Source organism: Anser cygnoides, chromosome 1, assembly GCF_040182565.1.
Source record: "Anser cygnoides isolate HZ-2024a breed goose chromosome 1, Taihu_goose_T2T_genome, whole genome shotgun sequence".
NCBI classification, from domain to species: domain Eukaryota; kingdom Metazoa; phylum Chordata; class Aves; order Anseriformes; family Anatidae; genus Anser; species Anser cygnoides.
Window position 1 is genome coordinate 94869101 of NC_089873.1, and position 24061 is coordinate 94893161.

The 24061-nt window shown below is 42.3% G+C and overlaps 1 protein-coding gene across 4 annotated transcripts; it reads right to left on the reverse strand.

Moving 5' to 3' along the window:
• Nucleotides 1-2095: 2095 nt before the first annotated feature.
• Nucleotides 2096-22623, reverse strand: TMEM45A (transmembrane protein 45A). Of its 4 annotated transcripts, none has more exons than XM_048057868.2 (6): nt 22339-22623; nt 12511-12720; nt 9945-10157; nt 9023-9207; nt 6635-6780; nt 2096-5233 (listed from the first exon to the last, which is right to left on the reverse strand). In XM_048057868.2, the coding sequence occupies exons 2-6, from the start codon at nt 12698-12700 to the stop codon at nt 5140-5142; spliced, it is 828 nt and encodes a 275-aa protein (XP_047913825.2). In that variant the 5' UTR covers nt 12701-12720; nt 22339-22623; the 3' UTR covers nt 2096-5139. The 4 variants fall into 4 exon arrangements, with proteins under 4 accessions (XP_047913825.2, XP_013040510.3, XP_047913826.2 ...); XM_013185056.3 differs by lacking the exon at nt 22339-22623 and adding an exon at nt 22094-22245; XM_048057869.2 differs by lacking the exon at nt 22339-22623 and adding an exon at nt 21999-22019.
• Nucleotides 22624-24061: the final 1438 nt, after the last annotated feature.

Genomic DNA, 24061 nt, shown 5'->3' on the forward strand with positions numbered 1-24061 from the left:
CTTCTGGGGGAAACTGAGTCATGGAACAGTCCAGCAATGCGGAGTTAAGCCGTATCCAAGTATAGCACTGAGTCTGAGGATGACGCTGTATTAAAGGCATACCCAGCTCCTGAATCTGGTGTCCTTTGCCCATAGAAGTGCTGCTGGATGATAGTAGGGGCTTTGCATGCTTGCAGAGATTTTAAATGACGAAGTAGGAAAGAAATAAAAATTAAATCCCATATTTACTAACACTGCCCTTTCTTTTTCTGTGGAAATATCATCCTTGCTTCATTCCTTTACAGAGCTGACATCACTGTGTACATCTCTGGGCGGGATGTTGTATCTCTGTATATGACATACTCTGATTCCGAAATCTTCAGCTGCAGTCCCAGGTTTGCAAATGGAAGATGGTTTCTCAGCTGGGAAATGGAAATAGGACTGTGAGCAAAAAGATTGTGAACTTCTAACTTCACCAGAATATTTTAAATAAGCCTTAATGAAAAAAAATAATAATAATGGCATAAGGAAACAGATGACAAAACCTAAGCAAATCAATAAATACATCCTAAAGGATAGTACATTTTTATTTATGAAAATAATAATTTTATATGACAAATCGAAAGAAATCCTTATTCCTTGCAAATCTGTATGTGATGCAGCTGTACAGAGACAAAACTTCTTGAGTGACTAGATATGCTTCTCCTGCTTTTCTCCATTTCTTGTGAGCCTTAATTGGAGCCAGATGTTTCTTATTTCCTTTCTTTTTTGTTTTCAAGCCCAAATGAAGTGCAGTGCCAGCAGTAAACACCATCTTTGACATTTTTTCATGTGTCAACTGCATCTGGCTGAGTCACAGTTACAAACAAGTAAAACTCCAGCAAAGCAGTGCAAGCTTTCTCTCGTGCTGTCATTCATTTGTGGAGCAGGATCTCAGCACGGTTGTTTCAGGGTCTGCCACACAGGAGCCATAAAAGCTTCAGTGTGTCTGAGAACTTTGTTCCTCCTAAAGAGTGCTGGAGGCTGCCTGGGATATGGCAGCAGTATGCCATGAGTGCAGCTCCCTCACCCTTCAGTCCTTGAATGCTAGGAGTGATTTCTAATTGCTTAATTGCTTTGCAGTTGCATGGATCTTTATAAATGCAGTCTGCTTTCCATTTCTTCTTTCTCCTTTTCAGAGGGACAATGGCTGATAACCACAATGTGTAGACATAACCATTTCTGGTCCAATTTCCTGCCCGTATGTTGACCTCTCAGCCACCATCCCCTGCAGAATATCTTGTCATTAAATGGCATTAATCCTTACACAAGAGCTTTTTTACCTGAATTTATAATTATGCTTTTTCCAACTATTTTTTTGAACGTAGTTCCATTCTAATAAGTGTACCCAGTATCTTATAGAAATCCCTAAATTGCAACAAGACAATAGCAAGGTGATAGAAATTGCTATTCTGAAAAAGTCATCTGAAGACTAGTTATTCCATTTGACAAATATTAGGCTTTTTCCTCCCACATATTTTGGGCAAGCACATATTTGACCTAGAACAGGTTTTAAAGGCCAGTGCTCAGCAGCTTTCCAGTCAACTTTCTCCCTCTTAACAGATGTGCAGTTACTGTGCAGTCATTGGGAGTCCTTGAAATTCAGGCTTTCTTCTATTTCACATGCCAAAGGACTTTCTGGATAAAAAACTACTCTGTTTTCTTCCATTGACTTCTGTACTAGAAAGTCCCAACCCAGCTGGCATAGCTCAGCTGAGCTGAAGCATGTGGGGAGCACATTAAGGTAGCAGGCATAGCAAAGCTTTCGAGTGCCTCAGTTTGAAGGATGAATGAATATGTAGGATTAAAATCCCTTGCACTGCCAAATTTACTCTTAGTTCACCACCGAAGGGACCGTGAGGTCCCCAGACATCCCCCCAGGTTGAAACACCTCCCCATTCTGAGCCAAGGTTTATCCAGAGCCAATGCTACAATGTGCAGAAGGCAGAACTGCCATTTCCCGAAGTGTAGTCCAGCTAGTTCAAATGTCTTGGTGGGCTATAAAAGTATCATATCTACCTGCCCCATCCTGCCCCATAAATGATTATGTTTTTCCCTTAAAGACATGACAGACACCTTAGATGAATAAATTGATTTTATTTAAATAAAAATACAAGCATATCTTGTCTATTACAAACTACCATTTAGTTTTTAAAAGGCACTAACATTTAACAATAATTTAAGTTCTCTTGAGAGCAGCTACCTTGATCTGAGTGGCATTTGTAAACTTGTCAAAATTCCCTCCACTCATTCAACTCCAGTATGGAACAGGTTGTTTCTGTCCTTGGTGGTACTGAAAATATTAGGCACAGAACAACACTGTAACGCTCACTCTGCATGTTCTCTACATATTAAAAATCAAATCCAAGAGACTGCTTGTTCTTTAAGACTTCAGGACCTGCTTTTATTTGCATTTCTTCAAGTCTAATAATAGAATGCCACCTTCTCATACACAACAAGTTTTTGGAAGCAGCACATCCTAGCGTTCTTGGTCACAGACTGCATTCGCCTCCTGACTGGGCTTCTTCAGGGGCATCTTTGCTAGGCATGGATGCACCACAACCAGCAGATGTGTCTGCTGGGCTTATTTGTCCAGTCCTCTGATCATTTACGGGAGATTTACCATGGGGCGACATAGGGAGATGCAGCGGATACCTCTCGGCAAGTTTTACACCCCAACCATTCTAACAGGAACTAATTCTTCCCTTTAAAAACAAACAACAATGAAGTGACAACTGTGGTGTAGTGCAATGAATACCAGATTACAGCTAGGTGTAATGACACGCTGCATTTGGCCAATTCTGCTATTACCAGGCTAGCTCCTCAGCAAACTGATGGATCTTCCTTCTATATTGCGCCAATAGAAAATTTTATTTTAATGGAACTGCAGTAATGAAACTCAAGACTCAGATTTGCAGAGGGAAGTAAATATCCATTAATTCAGCATTTACCATAAGACCAATGCAAAACTGAGACACAGAGCTACAAAAATGCCATACCGATACCTAGCTTACAAGGATGTCCTGAGACAGACTTCATTAAAGTTTGCCAAAATCTTCAAGATCCTTCAGAGAAAGGTTTTAAAGAAGAGCAAACAAATATTAAGAAAAAATTGTGGTATTTGGCTATATATATACATATTAAGTTTTCCAGTTTACATTTTTAAACACAGAGCCATCTGTTCTTGCTTTCCAAAGTAGATATAATCTAATTATATCAGTAAAATAATCTGACACCTACTTACAAGTGTCACTTCATGATACTTGGCAAAGTTCTAAAATAATTTAAAAAATGACCAACTGAAGTCTTCTAAGAAGACAGATCAAAGCTCTACCAGTTTATCATGCTTTCTTCCTGGTTAGGTTTTCCCTTTAGTTTAGATATACAGCACCTTAATATTTGTACAGCATTACATGGATTTATCAATAAAAGCACTGAAAAAACTTGTGTTGTTTCTGCCTATGAGAAGCAAAGTACTTTCTGAAGATCTCCTTCAGAATAAATGACCCTACTTATTTTAAAGAGGCATTGGTATGCCTAAAATTCAGCATTAACAACATATACAGCTAAGGAAAGCTGTCCTTGGAAAAGATAAGATAAAAAGGGTAATCCTACAAATGAAGCGAAAATTTATGTTGCCTTGAAGGTGAAATAGCTTTAGAAAAAGCCTTTAGTATTTTTTTTTCTGAGTCCTCAGATCCCTTTGAGCTACAAACTAAATTATTTTTTTTGCTCATCTTTTCAAGTAAACAGCTTACTGCAATTAGTAGTTTTATACTACTCACTCTTCTGGTTCACACTGAAAAAACATAAGTGAACTGGAAACTGGAGGTGCTAGACCAAATGATTCTGATTCATCTACCAGAGCCCAGTCCTGCATTTCCTTAAGAGAATATGGAAATGGCAGAATAATAGAAGGAACACTTCTGCAGCACCAAAACCAGTATTATTTGAACAGAAGTCATCCTGCACCAGCAACTAAGAAAATAACATTTTAGTAGAGACATTCTAAAGGGAAGAAGCTATTTTCCAGAAGAACCACCTCACCACATCTGGCCACGCAACATGGCTCATGGCCATCAGCAGACCCTAGAAAATGGAGCATATGCTGCCCAGCTGCTGAGGCCAGGCTTTGCAAGACTTCAGGAGAGCAAGAGCCAGGCTGCAGGAGACCGCCCCATGAGGGCAGTGTGCTTACACACAGCATCATTTTTCTGCTGTCTTCTGCCACGTATCAGTTATTTCGCTTCTGCATTTGTGGAGGTTGGAGCACGTCCCAAGTGAGACTGAGTGCTGGGGAGAGCACCCTGGGCCTGGCTTCAGCTTGTTCAGTGGAAAAAAATAAATACAATAATAATAATAAAAAAGCAGTATTTTTTGTCGTTATTGAGAGAGTGCTGTGGCCAGCCAGACATGGAGCAACTATGAAGGAAACCTCCACCCTCCCAGTGCTCACCATGCAGCAGTGTACAGGACCATCCAGGCAAGGGAGGGAATAGCTGCAGTGACTTTTAATTACTTTATACCCCTCTGGTCCTCCTGCAGAAGCTTGGGAGTGAACACACTGCACACTCTTCAAGGAAATGTTGAAGGTCTTTGCTGTGAGTAGTTCTTTCCATTTAACATAAAGCCACAAGCAAAGACACAAACGTGCTTTACAAGACAGCTGCAAGACTATGATTTTCTGTGTTGTTCTGCTCCCTTCCAGGTCTGCAGAGTTGTTTATGCACTGTGTTATTTGCAGTTCAACAAACGCACTTATTTGGACACCCTAATTATGGAAACAACCATTTGTTCAGCAGCAGATGGAAACTATTTTGCTAAGGTTTTAATGAGTCTAACACACAGACTTGGTAATGCCACCTCACCCAGTCCAAGTTTGTTGAATGTCTGTTTTTCATTGAAGCATGTGATAAGTAAAGCACTAGAGGAACCAACACAAATCAATACCAAGTTTACCTTCTGCAAATAAAGATCTAATTCTGTAGATGTAGACTCCACTCAGGGGATATTTGCATAGCAAGTAGCAGTAAAGAGTGAATAAGATGGTAAACAAATTGAAAAATGAGGTATCGATTAGCCTAATGGTAGAGCAGGTAAACTAATCAAGCCATATTCATACTAGATTTCATCTTCTGACTCCTGATCTCTTTCAGATGTTTTCAGTAATCCCATTTCCATGGACTGGGACTGCTTAATCTTTGACTGAACTGCCCTGGAGAAAAAAAAGAAAGAGCTGTCATGCATATTACAAATCAAACCATGGCTCAAAGGCTAACCTGGCTATTATTAAAGGGTAAAAAACTGTTTAACTCTTGCATCTCATCAGGGAGTTTGGATGATTGACTTATGAAGGCCTGTAGTGGGCCACTGCTGAAGACATTGTGAAGAGGAGACAAGTGATTTCAAGCAGAATCTGAGCAGAGTTCAGCCAAAGGCCTTGACTGTAGAGATCTGCACATTAGCACAACTGACCACTATACAGTCCAAGCACATTGTGGCATTGGTATGTGCTGCCTTTAACAATGCCACTTGTATGTACCTTTGGTAAGAGCTTCTTGCTATAGAGTTGCGTGAGATCATATACTTCCAGCTAACCTCGTTGTAACGTATAGAAAGTTTAATGTTGTACAGGTACAAGACTGATGCGTTTGTTCACTTGGAAGAGCACTCCACATCTGTGAAGCAGCGTGAGGCTGGCCAACTTCCCCATGGATGGGAACTCCGCTCAGCATCCTGTGGTCAACTTGGAGGGGGTCAACCAATGCTGCAGCAGCCAGAGTTCCCAACATCAGAAGGGGCATAAGATTGCTGTCGTCTTTTCTATAGTTTCCACCCTTTACACAACAAACCAGTTAACAACCCTGGAGTATCAGTGCCTTTCTTACTAAGATCACCAAAGAACCAGCACCTTCTTGGTGCACGACAAGACTGCAAGAACTACATGTGGCCAGAGCATGATTAAATAGGGCTGTTAAAATGGTAGTGGTAAAATAAGGGGTGAGAAGCATGTTTAAGACAATACCAGCAAAGGCTTGGTAAGATCCTGCAGGCAGAAAGTGATCATGCATGGTAGCGTCAGGCTCATTTTTACAACAAAGTTCACATTGCAGTTGGAATTTTGTCAGAATTAGCACTGGCAAGGAAAAGGGCTCTCTTTAGAAATTAGGGGATGAAACTGGCTAGTGAAAAAAAATCAGGTCTGATCAAAGGAAAGTACTAACAATGAAATCTATCCAATAAGCACGTCATGAAGCCTGCTGATGATCCACTTGGAATTACAGGAGATGAGCACTGGGAGAGAATAGAGAAAAAGGTCTTCCCAACTTCTAACTCATTAAGAAGTTATGAATGTGGAAGACTATCAAAAAGAGCTCATTTTACATGAGAAGCATTAGGCTGTTAGAACTGTACTTGATGAATGTTTTTCCCCTTTCTACTGAAGCAATGGGCCATGTTGTCTTCATTGATTAGGTATGGTTATTTTTATTGTACCTTGCAAGTCAATGAATTGCTTTGTGGGAATCTTTTGATTTGCCAGTGAAGCCTTCAAAAAATAAAGTTCCTGGTAAAGCAGAGACAGCTCTCCACAGTTTCAGTGTTTCAAGTAACTTACCAGCTGACAATTGTGTAATTTACTGCAAGTATAAGAAAAGCAAAAGCATAATGCCAGCAATAGCACATGGTCAGGAACATCATATTGGTATGATCCGTTTGATTCCACTCTGGGCTCCCGTTTGGAGGATAAAGAACAAAGCCAATCTGCAATCAAATAAGAGATGTTTAGCAAATGTCATTTGATGTGTATCCTGTGCTGTATCATGTATTATGCTAACCATCATAAGGCAGACATTTCATTTGCTTATAGTGCTGACTGATTATTAGAAACAGTTTTACAGTCACACTCAAATGGGATGAATCATTTTACACAGCTTTGTGCAGAAATGCCTTTGAAGATGCAGAGCCAGTTCCAGAGCCCCTCTGCTCTTGCTCAGAGAGTGATCGATTGGCCCAACAAGCCCTACAGTAACCTGAACCACGTGCAATAAGGAAAGGGGCTGATCCTCAGCTACGTGTGATCCCAACTGCAAACTCATCACCACACAGAAAACCTGCCCAACCACTCGCACTGACTCGCTTCTTCCCAACAGCATCTGGGAATGTGCTAAACAGTTCAGAAGATGAATAATAAATCAATAAATAAAGACAAGTCCTAGGTCTGGTTCCATCCAGGAAAAACATCAGGTTTTGAAATTAGGTAAAAATGTAGCTTTGCCACATAGGACTATAAACTCATGTGAAGTACGTAGCTGATTTGCTTAGCCAGAGCTGGGAAATACCAAATTCATATTGCTGCATAAACTAGAGAATTAATAATCCCATGGCTGGTCAGGCATCTGACCTGACAAGCACCACTTCTCGGTGCTGTCTGATACTCTTCAAAGCCACTGCTCAGCCATTTAGTTGAGGATTTTAAAGCTGAGAAGAGGGGGAGAGGAAGAAGGAGGGGAGAAGAGCATTTTGCATTTACATGCAGAGAATTCATTGAATGAAGGTGTTGATGATGCAGAAAGAAAGCTCCTTTACCTTCTACAAATTTGTCATGCTGCAGCCAGTATGTGGTTTTCAGTCACACATATGGTTGAAGTCTAATGTGGGTGTTAAAAAAGCCACACTTAGATCCCTTGTATTTTTAGCTCTTCAGTTTTTACTTTGAAATAAAAAGCACATTGTCTCTGGAGCTAAAGAAATAACTTGTTTTAAAATTAGACTAGACAGACAACAAAGAATAAGTGATTGCATCTAATTCCTCTTTTGTAAGGCTTCTCGAATCAACAAAAAAAAAGCTTACAAACAAGAAAATAAAACACTGAGTGTTGCAGCATCAGGCTCTTGAGTTCACTTATAGAAAAATACTACAGTTTAGGAGGTCTGTCTTCTTGCCAGAGCAAGTATTTAAATGTTTGATTTGGTGCAGAGTGTCCAGTTCTCCTAAGGAACAGCAAACGCTTTTATTCATCATGTCTGGCCAGCATATAAAAAAGGGAAGGCAGTCTAGACTTGCCGGAAAGAAAAATCACTGGAGTGACCTCAGTTCTCTACTATAAGATCAAACGCATAGAGTCACCAGCACTCCTATTGCTCTGTTGCAAGGTTGCAGCAATTAATGAGATTCTCTCTAACAGCAAAAGGATGATATCAAATATCTATTAATCCAGCAGAATCACACATAAGCCAAGGCCTGGCAGCTACCTTGCTGGAGCTGCATGTCCAAAATGTACAACTTTAGACTGTTACTTCTGCTCACATGCCAGAACATTGTTAGAATAATAAACTGGACACCACCCAATGCCCTAATGAGAACTGGGAGCTTAAATACCTTTTGAATCTAGGCTGCCACTGTTTAAATGTTTTTAGAAAGTAAAAAGAGGCAACCTGTTCAGCACATAAAAAATAATTTGCACCGTCATTCCTCTTCATGAAAATGTCACTGAGTTGCTTGTCTCTCCTTTCCTGTATTCCCCAGGGCATTGACTCCCTGCTCCCACAGTAGCAAACATTGTGGGGTTATAAAATCACTGCTGTTTGGCTTGCAAATTTTGAACAGGATGTTACAGAGATCAGAGGGAACATTTAATGATTATAGCAAGGGAGAGCTCAACAAAACCACCTTAGTTTCTGTATTGATTTCTACGGGGTGGTGTCCCTGCCCATGTCAGGGAGGTTGGAACTAGATGGTCTTAAAGCTCCCTTCCAACCCAAGCCATTCTGTGAGTCTATGAGTTAAATGAAAGACAGGAGAAGTAAAATGGCCTACCATCTGTAAAATGGAAATAATATGTACTTCTGTCTCTTTAAGGGGACATTGAGAGTGCGTTGTTTTCTATGGTCCTTTGAGGTCTGTATTTAAAAGGCATATTATATCAACTGTGAAACATCTGCAAAGGAGTAGATGACTAATATTGGTGAAGGAAGACATTCCCAAGGTAGAACAGTGACCCACCTGCCAGAACCAGCTGCCTTGTAATATGCAGAGGCTTGTTCGGAGCATCTCGAGTACAATACTGCCACGGAAGAAAACTTCCAGAAATATGCAAACAGCAGCTCCAAAGATAGCAAACAGCAGTAACTGATGAACATGAATATCCAGCATGGCTCTCCCATGAAGGTGGTAGCAAAAGAGAAAACCTGGAATAAAATAAGTGTACAGTTTAAGATTTTTTCCTTCCTTGCAATCTCCTTGCAATCTGCTTTTAGAAAAGAGTGAACCTTTCCTTTTATGTCAGCATCACCTTCTCAGGTAAGCTGAGAGTCATTTTTTAAGTCTCATGCCTGTGTACTGTATGCTTTCACTTGTGAGCTCAGGACAGGAAGCAATATGGGAAGCTACAGCTCTACCATCTTTTATTTAAAACACACTTTAATGAAGTCTTATTCATCTGTCTCTGCAGTATAACAAGAGGGTTGCCATGAGATATACTGTGCCTACAGAAAATGCAAATTGACTGCATCCACAGTGCAATTCCAACATGTGACAGCTGTGAGGGTAGATGCACACATGCTGGCTTTCAGCTAACAGTAGCATACCATCTCAGTACATACATTGAAGCACATGCCTGAGCTACAGAGTGCTTTCCCAAAATATTCTCATAACACTCCTGTTACTACCTAGCTATTTAGGAAAGCACAGATGCACCTGTGCAATGTGTGACCGTGCTCCTGGGCTACAGTGCAGACAAATCCTTAGAAGTTTAAGGAGGGCCAAGAATGTGTTGTATTTTTTTTTCTTTTTTGAATGTTTCAGAATGTTAAATGCTCATCTCCCATAGAGCTCATTCTCTAAAGTTAATTTGAGAATCCCAGCCAAAGGACTGATACCTGTGTGCCACTTTCACAGGCATCTCAACAAGGGGAGGTAAACTTACCTTCAATAAAAACTGCTAACGAAAGCATCATCCTGTCTATGGCCACTGGCAGCGCATTAGTACCGTGAGCCACAATGTCGACCAAGCCTGATATGCCATAAAAGAGATACATGGTGGCGTGCTGCCAGTTCATCAGGTGATCCCAGTGCTTTTCCTCATAATTATACAACTTCAGGTGAGGTCCATCAGGAACAAATTGCTCAGCCACCATTCCTGCACGTGAAATGAGAAATATTACTATTTGTCCTGGTTCTTAAGATAAAGACTTCCCAATTCAGCCTTTCCCAATAAAGGTTTTAACATGTTGTCCAAATGCCAATGAAAAAGCACAGAGGCCTTAAAGAAATTTGTGTCCTACAAATTTTCAAGAAAAAAAGTCAGCGGGTGTAAGAGAGGCGAAATAAGTTTCTTTGCAGAGGGAAAGACCACAGAGTAAGCTCAAACATATATTAAGCATCACATAATCCAGAAAGGAGAAAGCCATAGGAAACCAGGCTTCAGCTCCACTCCTGGTGGGACTATTTGCATCCTGCAGTTTCCAGAAGTGAAAATGGAGACGGCTATTCTGTGCCTTTTTTCTTCCTTTTTTAAAAAACAAAAACAAAAACAAAAAACAATTGCCATTGTGGTGGTCCACTGACTAAATTTTTCAGCTGTCTCCCAGTGGTTCAAACATGCGTTCAACACATGCTGAAGTCCCCCAAAGAAAGATTTCCCATTTTAGTCCTCTGCAATATGAAGGATGGCAGAGTTCAAACTCTTAATTCAAAGGAGATCTTTCCTATAAAACCGTAAAAGGAAATCTCTCTGCTGTGCAGAGCTGTTAAAGGTCCCACGAGGACGTATACAGAGTTAGTATTTGCATTGCTGCTCCACCGCCTCCCTTACCTTGGCCCCTTGTTGTCTTGCTAACTAAATGCAGTACTCCAGAACAGGGAAAGCTGCTTTTAGATACTTTGTAGGATCAATTAAGTTTGTGAAGGGCTTAATATACATTATGCTTTTAAGACACTGGAGTTATGTTGTTTAGCATAGCGTGTGCCAGCATCCCTCTGTATAAGTGGATATACTGCAGAACAAATGCAGTGTTTTTCCACTTTTTTTTAATTTTCCTAACACAGAAACAGCAGTTTTTATTCCTTCTGTTGCTTGTAGTGTTTGTCTGTGCCAAGCTTTCCTGCCCACATTTTTGACTGGACTTGAAATTACTATACATCAAACTAATAGCTTTCCTTTCCAGGGTGAAAATAAAAACACTGGATTCATGTTTTAGTTGTCTGACTCTCCCTAGACACTGACTGGGACATTTGTAGGAAAGATGTTCTTACCCACACCTCAGAACAGACATTATTATTCAGGTTTTGATAATTTTTGAGGCATGTTATATTGCACCCACAGCATCATGTCAGTGTTTATGTATCTTAAGTGACACAACTTCCAGAGGGGAAGAAAAACCAGGTAGAAGGCAATATATGGGGATAAAGCCTGCACCTGGATTAGACACCAGGGAATTGTGAGTATTTAGAGTAGATAGATAAAATAGGATCTTAATACTGAAAATTATTATCTTTTTCTTCTTGAGGCCCACATGTGCAGAGCTCCCCTGCCTCCTGTTATTTAGTTTACTTACTCAAAAAAGGTAAGATGGCTGTCATGCAGCATGCTGGGATTCAGATAGCGAGTGGGCATTTCCATCCAGCTGCACAGATCTCTAAACAGTCCTCTTAGTGTGCAGGTGGGTTCACCACAGCATGAGAAACAGGACCCCCCTTGAACAAATTCTGCAGCAGTAAAACCTGGAGTTCAGTCTTTTCTGTGACTATATTTCCTTTTGAATGGTGTTAATGAAAAGCACATTTTATCCATAGCTTCGTGGAGCCTATCAACATGTGAGAGCTGGCAGGCCACCTGAAACCATTCACAGCAGTGGGTTGGGATGGCTGGATTCAAAAATAGATAAGCAATGTCCCCACAGTCTGGTGCTAACAGCCTGCACATGAGGGCCTCTTGCCCAAATAACTTTTTTCCCTCTCTGAAGGGGTGAACAGCAAATGAACATTCAAATGGACCACCTGTGAAGGAGCCAGGAGATTTACAGAAGCTCCGGAAGAGTGCTATGGATGGAAACCAAGTTACATAAGGATGTAATTAATAGCAAATGCTAAGCTAATTCTTATATTCATAGAGTTTAAAGGCCAGGACAAGCTAAGTAAAGCACCTAGTCTGACCTAAATGTCTACTTAAAGATACCAAATAGCCCCTCACAATTTTATTTTTGTTTGTTTGTTTTGTTGAGCAGAACAGTGTGCATCCACCTAAAGACCTGTTTCAGAATGACATCCTCTCTTGAACTGAAAACAAAAAAAAATAGATCAGGAAACTCAGTAGCTTGTTGCACTGGTTCATGATGCTATCCTTCTTGCACGACTAATTAAAAACCAAACAAACAAACAAAAAAAAACAGAACAAGATATGTTTTATCAGAAAGCAAGCTTTGAAAAAAAAAAGTGTTAAAACGCACAGCTGTTTGCATTTTTACTTTCTTCCTTGAGTCCATCTAACTTACCAATCAGGGCAAAGACAGCTTTGATGATCCCCTCAACAAATTCCAGGCGCTGAAGTCCTGCCCTGGAGCCCAGGTAGCAAGCGTTCTTGTTCTTTCGGCAGACATATTTCAGGGGGTATTTCACTGACCACCACAAGCCAAAAAGAAGGAAAAAGCTTCCAGGGAGGGCATGGCCTTTAAAATTTCCCATGGTTTTCTACTCTGCAATAGCTGAAGGTAAGAAAAAAAAAGAAAAAAAAAAAAGAAAAAAGGAGAGAGACTGAATATTGGAATAGTAGGAGAAATCTATGGGTTATCATTTTAAATTATCTTCCTGCTTAGATCAAAAAAGTGTCCCTGGCTGTTCACAGATTCAAAGAATCCCAGAAGGGTTAGGGTTAGAAGGGACCTCAAAGCCCATCCAGTTCCAATCCCCCCGCCACGGACAGGGACACCTCCCACCAGATCAGGTTGCCCAAAGCCCCATCTACCCTGGCCTCGAACACTTCCAGGGATGGGGCATCCACAACTGTTCCAATGCCTTGACACACTCATAGGAAAGAATTTCCTTCTCACTTCTAATGTAAATCTCCCCCCTTTTAGTTTAAAACTGTTCCCCCTTGTTGTACCACTATCTGCCCATGTCTGTTCAAGACACCCAGCCTGTCTCCCGAGCTTCACGATTTTGCAGAACAAAAGTGACCCAGCTGCAAAGCTGCTGACCTGAAATGCAAAGCTGGCATCTGTCAAGCAAAGAGATAAAGACGTTACAGTGAACAACGACATGCTGTTGAGCTTTCACTAGCAAAACAGAGAACATGAATATTCAAACTTTGGTTCCTTCCCCTTTGGTCCCTTCACACAGAAGAGCGTTACATGTTTCTCTTCTCCACGAACAGAAATCAATATAATATCTGATTAAGGGAAAAATGGATCGTGTACAGATCTGATGGGTAACAAATAAAAAACTATTTTGCATTTCAATGTGGATATCTCATGGTGATTTGCAAACAAGAAGTGATTATCAGTATATGATAGGTGAATTATGTACCCACAACCAGCTACATACTATCCCCATCAAGCACAGCGAGTGATAAGGATATCACTTGGTCAGTGGTGCATGAATGTTTAACAGCAGTGCTGTTAACAGGACCTATTAACTCATGGCCTCATCCCAACTTCTAGGAGAAGTAACTTAGCTCCAATAGCTTCTTCATTAAAATTAAGATTAGATTGCAATTTTTCTTTAAGCTTATATAAGCTGAGTTGTCTTGCATCACGACCCAAAGGCACACCAAATCTTTGCATAGGCAACGTGTAATCAAAAATAACCACTTAAGGAGCATTAGCAAACTTCATTTCCTATTATTATTGTCACTAACTTAAAAATCTCATCACCACACTACACCACAGCCATCTAGTTATTAGCAGAATATGGAGGCTCTGGTATATTTTTCTTCTCAGTAAGTATTTCCTACAGTCAGCTCTGCATAAGAAGTTTTAAACTGTGGCTTGTGGGCCATGGAGTACTTGCAGATGGTTCACATAACACTGTCTAGTCACGTAATGTGAGGCTAAACTTCGCTTAAGGCATTATTTTTCTATTTATTATTTTTAGGAAGGAAAACTTTTCCACATACACAGGTCCTACAGTTGCCGTAAGACTATTACCCAATTGCATGAGAGAGAGAGGTGACCTATATAGACACAAAGGAGAAGGGAAAAAATCCTTGACTGTTCCTGCATAGTATGAGGAGGGATAGAATTTATTCACAGACATGCTTTGGGATGCATTGTCCAAAACTGCTGAACCAGCAGCAGCGCCTCATTGTGGCCAAGCATCAGGTCCCAAAACAATCATTGTGCCAAAGGGGTGATGAGGGACGTGTCTGCTGATTTTTTATGAAAGGGAAAGGACTCCACTTGGGATCTGGACTCCCTTGTGGGGAAAGGCTCCTGCAAGCCGCTTCTCTCTCATCAAGAAGAAAAGTGAAGGCGATGGCCACCTCCACTCTCACTCACAAAATGCCAAATTGAGCTCTAAGCTCCCTGGTGCTGAGCACGCTAGTGATGGCAAGTCAGCCTGCTGGGTTTATACCTGCATGTCTTATCGGGGTGCCTGCAAGTGGGGACACCCCTGCCTGGTCCCCAGCAGCAGGGTTGGGGTCTCAGCCCCACTCACTGGAGCTGGCCACTGATATGTCCCAGAGGAGTAACCTCACCTCGGGACATCTCAAAGGCTGTGGTCAACTGGTGTATTGCTGCCAATGCTCACCACACCACCGTTTCTCCTAAAGATGGGTGATACTAGCAGGAGCTGAAGTGTTAGACAGTTGCCTCAACTTAGCGTTAAACTTTGAAATACTTCTTTTGTTTTGAAAGCCTTAATTTCTGGTTCTCCTAAAGCCTGCTGGCCTGAGTGGCACTGCTGTTGTTTCAGACACATTATTTCTTTCCTTCTTTGAATTAAAGGAAAAGGAGTGGGGGGTGAAGTGACCTTTCCCCCCTCTGTGTCTGATCTCACTGATCATAGTTCATTAAAAAGAGTTTATTCATTAGGTATTTTGTTATTCACCACAGGTGCATAGCACTCCAAATGGAAAAATTTACCCTGTACCCCACATCAAAGGGAGATACTGGTTTACAAAGGTAAATTAAATCTATGGAAAGCCTACCTCTAGGAGACTACAGCTGCAGTAAAATTCAAATAAATAACCATCTGTTAATATAATTTGTATTGCATAGTGTATGAAACTTCAGAAGTAAATCCCAATCTGCAGACTCACACCTGGGTTACTTAGAGCTCCGATACTGCAAGATTTTCTGCCCTAAATCTGGATTACCCATCAAGACATTCTGTTCAAAACTATTAAAAATAAGGGAAAGGAAGAAAGGAACAAGAAAAAAGGAAGAAAGGAACAAGCTACTGCTGCATATCCAATACAAACAAGAGAGAACCAGAAGAAATTGACTTTTTGCTGTAAGCAGTACGATTGAGTATTATTGATTTGGGGAGCATATCCTTCAGTTTGAGAGCATCTGAAGATGCTGTGGTTTATTTTTACAGCTTCTCTAGAAAGACACCCATCAGTTCTGCCAGCTTCACCTCATGGGGCTTCGTGTGATGTGGAGGATACTGCAAGGACCAGCAGGGCCTCCTGGTAGGAAGACTGCCATGGGGCCAGACAGCAGGGCTGGGAGCCGCAAGGGGAGGTGCAGGGAGACCGGGGCAAGATGGCTGTTCCTGGCGTGACTGGAGGGAATTTGGCAACCCCCTGTACAGCCCAGCCCATTAATCAGTTTGAGGTTTTGTTTTTACACAGCCTTTTCCCATAAGCAAAGAAATAAATCACTGGAGGACTGATGTTGGAAGGCGTGCAGGTCCCAGACCCTCTTCCACCCTCAGTGGTTTCAGGGCCAGGGGCGCCAGCAGAGCCACTTCTTTCTAAGAGCCACAGCCACACTCAGCAGCAAACCTTCCTCGCTACCCACCAGCTTCCCTAGAGCGCAGCATCTGCCGGGGATGCAGGTAGAGAAGAAGATCCTGAGGCTCTCCCTGTCCTCACCCAGGACTCAGGGGCCCCATGGTCTCAGGGAAAGAAGAGGAAAAGATAACGAGGCCATAAAATCAGCTGTCCAGACAGTTTACAAATATTAAGTACTAGGCAATGCTTCTGCAGCTGACTAGAGTAAGGAATGAGAACGATTTACAGCTACTTGTGACCGTGAGATGCTTTTTTTCTTCCATATGTGAGCTCAAAGTATCATTTTTCTTGCAGTAATCACAGAAAGCTTTGCATGGCTTAAGCTTTTCCAGAAATTACAAGCTGGGTGGTATTGCAAAAGTATTTTTACACACAAAGTTTTCCAACCAAATATAGGTTGTTGACGGTAGTCCACAAATTCCGTATGTAACAGTAACGCTTTGTGTACCCTGGATGTCCATCCCCTGGTTCAGGCTGCACCTTACTCCTTGGGGTCAGAAGGGAATGTGGGGATCAGGAGGGAAGGGAGGAGATGAGCAAATGCAGTCTCCAGCTGAGCTGTCAAGAAAAGGTATGTGTTTTCCTGGGTATTAAATGCTACCTTTCTAGCGTGAAAATTACCTCACCTAACACTGACAGAAAAATGAAAGGAAAAAGAGAAACAGACTTAAAAAATTGATTCAGGCATCCTCTGACTTTTTGGGGAGGGAAGCTTCATAACGTTCACTGTTTTCATTCACTCTTGAGGCTGCTGTTGTGGGGACTGAGGCATGGCTTGCAGGCTGTTTGGAGAAGCTGGCTATCCAGGCAGCTGTTCAATCACTTTATGAAGAACTAGACTAGTGTCCTTTTATCCCCTTCTCCCTTTAAAAAAAAAAAAAAACAAACAGGGCCTGAGGCAGGATAGCCCATACTGGACCAGGATGCGAACACCCGGTCAGTCAGAACCAGCGACGCAGCATGGCGCTTCCCTGCCCTGCACATTCTTCTGTCACATCAGCATGCCCTGTAATTTCCTGTGTTTATCAAGCCCTGGAGGATGTTGAAGAGGACAGTCAACCAGAAACATTTTTTCCCCTCAAACGACACAAGTTATCAGGCCACAAACTTGCTATTCTGCAGTGCATTAGTTTCTGCTGCAGAACTGTGTGGCAACAGAAGTTAAAACCAAAGATTACACATTTGCAAAGTTACTCCAATGGTAAAGCAAAGTGTTATTTTTCTCCCATATACTTAGATTAGGAAACAACAATGTGGCATTTATAATATTTGATAATAATATTTGAAAAAAAATATTATTTATCCATAATGCCCAGAGTAATCGATCTTTATGTCAGTAAAAATAATGCACACTGGTAAGAACACTTTCTAGATTATTTCTGTTCAGTATACAAATCCCAATCACACAGTTTCTACTGAAAACTGAAATGCAGAACAGTCCAATGCATCCGAGGCGATGAAAATCCCAGACAAGTTTACTTAAATATCAAAGTTTCCTATTTGCACTTAAAGATGTATTCACAATCCAAGTGCCTTTTACCCCGCAGCCATTAAATTGCAAACATCACAGAGAGCCACGCTGATCTGAAACACAATGTCATCTGTAATTGCTTTGTTTGCTGAATGCAATACTGGTTTCATGTCAAGACTAAAACCATTTCAGCAGCTACAGCCCCATGTTCCCAAATGAGGTCGCTGCGTTGGCATCAGGAAGCACTTACATGGCACCTATAGCTACTTCAGAAATAAACTTATGCTAAGTATTGAATACACTAATGAAAGCCGGACTCAGGACTTCCTGAAATGCTGAAAAATATTACATCCCTAATATTTTTGGCTTAAGGGTGTGGAAGATAAAGAATTTTAGGTCAAAATACGTCATGAACAGACATCTCCGAAGCCTGCAAGAGAATAATTCACACCTTGATCAAATCTTCAGGCCTACAAGAAGACAGAGATGAAAAACAAAAATCCCAAAGCTCCAATGACCAAAAGTCTATATACTGATCTTAGAAGGGAGGAGCTCCAAGACAAACCCTCAGAGTGCTGGGTTTGGGCCCACAACCTGAACTACTCCATTTCTTTCGTCAGCTGTCAACAGTTCTTCCTTCCAAAACACTTGTCCTTCTCGGCCTCTTGAGAGCTCCTCACAGTGTTTTTTCACCTCTCATGACCCTCCATTTTTTGGCTTGATTTTCCCTTCCTTTGCACGTCTGCTGACTCTGTTTCTACTCCCATATTCAAGCGGGCTGTCTCCAGGGGTTATCCAGGGACAATAAACACTCCATAACAATCTCACCATTGGCTCTTGATATCAGAGCAGCTGCTACTCTGTGAATATGAAATTTTCAGAATCCAGGACTGCCCATTTGAAGCCTTTTATTCAGATCACCACAAGTTCAAATCACACAGAGACAAAATTATTTTTTTTTAAATTGCAAGGGACACATTATAACACCTTTTTTTTTCTGATGAAAGAGGGTCTGTTCCTTTACTGGCCATACAACCTGCCATTTCCTAGCACTGCTTGCAACAAAGGGTAGAGGAGCATGGGTGCATCACTTAGCTCTTGCAGGTATGAGCTGCTAGCCCCTGCAGGGTGTGTTTGGCTGCAGCCACTTCCCCACCTGCAGGAGCCCAGCCTGGGTGCTGCTTCCTCTGGGGTGACCTTCCAGCTGCCCCATGGGCAGAGCTGCAGCCTCCATCCCACAGAGGGTCAGGCATACTGCTGTCCTCAGAGGGGATGCTGTCAATGCACGGTTCCTCCCAGCACAGCAGACTCGAGCCACCACCAAGGAGAATTACTCCCTGGGTACCCTGCATAAAACAGTTTTGTAGGGTACGGTTTCTCCTTGCAGATCCAGGTGTGTTTATCTACATGCTCTCTGCTTCCTGCTAGACACGCTAGAAAAATATCAGGAGATCAAAAGTCTATTGGATCAGATGATGATTTAGAGCTCAAAGCCCAGCCCTGGAGAGGAAATGAAATAAAACATGATTTGGTTTCTGTTAGCATCCCTTTCATGGAATTGCTCTTACAGCATCTTAACAATACAATCGGGGCTTCAGTGGAACGGTCTAAGAAGACAGTGAAGCTGGCGAGACCACCAGACCAAGATAAATATTTGTAATATATACTAGTGATCTCCTGGGCTGTGAAAAATCCTACCTTGGAGACTTACATAGCAGTTTGCAGATTGCTAGAAGTCGCTGCAATTATTTATGTTCCCAAACGCTTCTTGAAGATAGGAAGATAACCAAAAAAAAAAAAAAAAGGGATATTGAGAAGACAGTGTTTGAGTGGTCCAAAATGGTATTTTCTACCTGCAAGGAAGCCAGGTCTGAAAGAAATAAAGTGAGGAATTCTTTGGAGAAGGACAGATCTTCAGGTATGAAAGACAGGACTTGCTGACCTCAATATGTTTTGTAATTCTTTGGTTCTAAGGGTTGTTCCCTTACGGTAACAACCAGTTACCATATGGACAAGGCATTAAGGTAACACTTCATTCTGTAGCACTAGGTGTTGGGGTGACAGAGACCTTTGAATGAGAAACCAAAATATTACACAGAAAACCCCATTTTAAAGAATCACCGAATACTAATGAAATACAATAAGCAAAAGTATTATGCTGTGCTGTAAATGCCCGTAAGCTTTCATCTTAAAGTTAGTATCAAGCTGACAAACATGGGAAGGACCTGATGTCAACAAACGCAAGAACATTACTAAATCCTTGACAGCATTCATAGGAAGTTTTCGTATCAAAAGTTTTCATATCACTCAGTTTTCATATCAAAAAATTATAGCCCAGCTCAGCACAGCTCTGAACCAGGCAACAAGCAGGTGACACCTGTAAGAGATGAGCTTCTCCTGTTCCCTGCGAGGGAGGAGGCCAGAGACCAGCAGTGAGTGTGCCCAGTGTGTTGGCTGTTCGTGGAAACTTCTGCCTTTTGCTGACTCCTGTGAGACCCAGCCTCTTTTTCTTGAATTCGTGTTTTCTGAAGGTATTTGATTAAGGGATTCCTAACCTTCTGCCATCCTGTCTGTCTGTGGAGTACAGTCAGGTACCATGAGCCCCCAGGGCTTTAAATGGAAAAGACAAATAAAGTGAATCCAAATACATGTTTAAATCTCACAGATTTGGGTGTTATAACGAGTGATATTTGAGTGTTTTGTTCCGATAAGAAGGGAAAAAAAATAAGATAAAAAGCTTTCTTGCAGGTAATTTACATAAAGCCATACACCAGAGCTGAAGGTGGGATTTGCACCTAGAGCTTTCCTTGACAGACGTGTCTTTGCACCTGGAAGTTTTCTCTGCAACCCACGTCTGCCAAAACCAGGGTGCTCGATGTACTGTTCGTCACAATGGCAACTAAATGCACCATTGAAATAGGTTGAAATAGGCTTTCAACAGCAGAAAGATGTAAGGGAAAGAGAAACACTAATGAATAAATGAGTGTTGGCGAGGCAGTCAGTAACATTGATAATAGCTGCGAGAAATGGCTGTCCAAGTTAGCCCAACTAGAAAAATCAAAATGTCTCAGAGAAACAGGTATAGTTCCTCTTTATGAGACCACTTTGCACTCGCTGGATGGGAATCAGCCAGGGCCAATGCAACAGCAGCAGAAAAGAGTGTCCTCCATAATGCACGGCTACAGCACCTGCAGCTGCAGCCCTTGCTGCCCCTCAGCCGACAGCAGTAATGGCACGAGTGGGGATAGTGCTGTGGAGCAGGAGCTTTGTGATTCAATCAGACCAGCAGCTCTTCTAAAACCACTGGCATTACAGATGCTACACTCTGTATCTTAGAAATGGCTCCAGTGCAAGGTCACGCAGAGAAAGGGTTTTAGGAATGTCGTTCAGATAGTATTAAAATGTTACAGCAGACCCTGACTTAGGCTTAATTTGATGAAAAGGGACTTCGGGCTCCTTTTTATCACCTGGAGCAAAGAGTGGTGCCAGCACTTCAGCTCTGGCTCACACCACAAAGTAAGTGCCACAGGAGCGCCACTGTATCATGGCACTCACTTTAAAAACTCAGATTTTTCAAAAAGAAGGTTTAATTACGTATAATCCTTGGTTTTAGGAACTTGCCTGTCTCACACCGAGGAAGAGAAATCAAAATGACCACTGCTGCCCACCCCAAGTGAGCGTGAGCGCGTTTGGTCACATCCAAGAAGCAGAGCAAGAGGCAACTGACAGGAGCTGTGACACTGAGAAGACTTGATTCATTTCTGTCTTAAGACTGAAAAACAAAAGACCTGTTTTTGTGCTGCTGCTCTGGCCATTTGCAGCACTGGGTAAGTTGATATTTACAGGCAGATTCAGTGTGCAAGAGCAAACAGAGAGCAGTTTGCCTAAACACAGGCATAATTATTCAAGCCACTCCTCGAGATTCATTTGAGTTTTCTGCCCGAGCGGTTATTTCTACCCACACTCTCCACAACTGAGAGAAATCTGTTTGTGTTACCCAGCTCCATTTGCAAAGAGAAAAATACAGGAAAAGTCTAAATAAGTGGTAAAAAAAGCATCTGAGTGAACTTTGGAAAGGTAACAGCAGAGCTAATGATGCATTTTCATATCGAATAGATACTGAGTACGTTCCTTTTACAAATGACAACGTATTTACGGTGACTCATGGAACATCGCATGCCATAATTTACAGAGGTCTACAAAAAGTGCGATAAGGTAAGGCAAACAAAGTCATACACACAGGAGAAATCACAAGTCCTAAGCATGTAAGTGCACAGTAATCCTCAAATCATTCATTTTAAAAAGGAAAAAAGCATAAATACTTTGTTTTTAAGTACCTCTACGTTTCAGTTCCTAAGCTCTCAAAGTTCAGAAAGCAGTCTCTCAGAACGACAATGAAATGCTTGATACCATGTCAAGCATTAAGTGCTATTAGGAGAGCAGAAGATGATTTATAGCTGGAAAACCGAAGCAAAACGGAACATATGCAGAGGCTGTAAAAGTTTTTCCAAGCATTACTCTGGTTTGACACAGAATAGAGAGACGGTGATAACCTGATTTTAGAGCTTCTCTCATTCCCCAAGTAGCCACGACCGCATTTAACTTCTGTTGATTTTCCCTGGAAATGCAAGTTTGGATGCACACCTACCTCCGTCTGAAACATCCAAAGAGGAGGGGGAAAAGAGCCGTGCGAGACGCTCCAGCGCATGCCTCGCACCCCTAGCACATAACCCTCCTTTGCCCGGCGATCCCCGACCACTGCTGCCCCCTCCCCGTGCTGGGGCTGCAGGGCGACCCGGAGAGTCCTGGCTCCGTTCCCAAATCCTTCCCGGGCCCCAGAAGCCCCCTCCCTCCAAGCCCCAGCCCCCTGCCCGGAGCCCCACCGCCCCTTACCTGCGCTGCCCCGCTGCCGCCCCCGGCCCGGGCCGGCCCCGAGGCCCCGGGACCCTGGCCCAGAGACCCCCGGTGGCCCCGCGGGGGCCGGGCGAGCTCCTCCCGGTAGGGCCGGGCCGGGCCGGGGCCCTCCTCTCACCGCTGCGTGCAACAGAGGCTACCCCCCTGCCTTTAATTTTTTGATTTTTTTTTTTTTAATTTTTTTTCCCCGAAGATCACGGTTTTTCTCCAGGAAAATGAGAACCCGGCGCTGCAGTTCCTGTAATTACCCAGGAATGCATGGCAGAGCCTGGAATCCAAAAGAAGAAGGTCCAAAAATAAAATTGAAAGGGTGAAGCCACGGTTTTATGTGCAAACGTCTTGCCGGAGTAAACGGTGTCATTAACATTGCTGGCTGAGTTGCAGCACGATGAAAAGCATCTTGCACTGCACCGCCTCTGTTGCATTACCCAGCAGAGAACACAAACTCACTCCTCAAATCTTACAAACTTTACTTAAAGGTGTTTGCCTACAAGTTGCAATAAGCAGGTCTTGTGGCTCTGTTTAAACTACACCGGCAGCTTCCCTGACCCTTTCCACCCATGCTGGCATCGAGCTCTCAGGTTGCCCATCGCCAATCTCCTCTGCAGCACCTGGAAGAGCCAAACTGAGGTGCCCCCATCCCCACCAGCTAGCGACCACTGGGACTAAGTCCCGAGAAACCCCCCAAATCCAATTAAGATCTCTGCCTTGCAGGACCTGAAAGCTTTTTGCTTGAAGAAATTAGTGGATGAAATAAAGTCTGTGTAAAGATTAAAACTTAGATTAAGAGTGCATTCCTGTTTGATGCTTTTCATCTTGGGTTATCTTCTCAACCAGCTCTGCCCATGTCCATCTCTTTAGTATCTATTTGCACTTTTACTCTCAGATAAATAGTGCTACACCAAATACCCTTCAGCATCTGGCAAGCAGATGCCTTTGCAGGTTGGGTGATGTCATGGGTATAGGGGAAAAAAAATATTTTCCAGAAGGACCACCTCTCTACCCAAACAGTGCTTCAAAATCCGGCTTCTGTGGCAGCTGCTCCACTTTCTTGGTCTGAGCAGCTTTTTCTTTAGACAGCAGAATGCATCTCAGATAATGACATTAATTTCTATCTAATGGATATCGTTCTGTTGCAAGAGTTTTCAGTTAGACTAAGCTAAATCAGCGAATGAAACGAATAATTGTAATTACCACATCTCTTTATCAGTGGTTTGCCTTGGCAGTGGAGCAAAAATCACTTCCTGGGATTCCTCAGTTCCATCTGTACTTAAAATGACATAAAAGTGATTCTAAGTAATGATTAGTGTCTCCAATGTCAGAATCTCCAATTAGTATACCGGAAACCCTGCATTGTCAGGAAACCCTGATTCTGTGCATCTGCGAGGACAACTGCAATGTGCATTAAGGTAATCACAGAGAAGTAAGCAAGCAGAATATTCCACAGTACCGTTAAGGACTACAGCAACAACAAAGCATCTTTTGCAATTTTTTTTAGCAAATACCAACCAACGAGAGTCCAAAAGGTTAGGAAATTGATTTGCCATACCTGTTCCAAACATATGATGCATGCCTGGCACAAAGGCAGGCAATTGCACCCTGCTCTAGCTGGAAAAATAGAATATCTGCCTGTCTCTGAAAGGGCTGTGTGTGTGTCCCAAACTCTATCTGATAAAAAGAGACAAGGAACTATATAACACTT

What these genes read in the sequence shown, in the direction of transcription:
- TMEM45A (XM_048057868.2), bottom strand. Translation starts at nt 12,700, where the DNA reads ATGGGAAATTTTAAAGGCCATGCCCTCCCTGGAAGCTTTTTCCTTCTT. An exon ending in AGCTGTCTTTGCCCTGATTG is followed by an intron (nt 10,158 to 12,510) that starts GTAAGTTAGATG and finishes TTTCACGTGCAG; the next exon opens with GAATGGTGGCTGAGCAATTT. An exon ending in GTTAGCAGTTTTTATTGAAG is followed by an intron (nt 9,208 to 9,944) that starts GTAAGTTTACCT and finishes ATTTTATTCCAG; the next exon opens with GTTTTCTCTTTTGCTACCAC.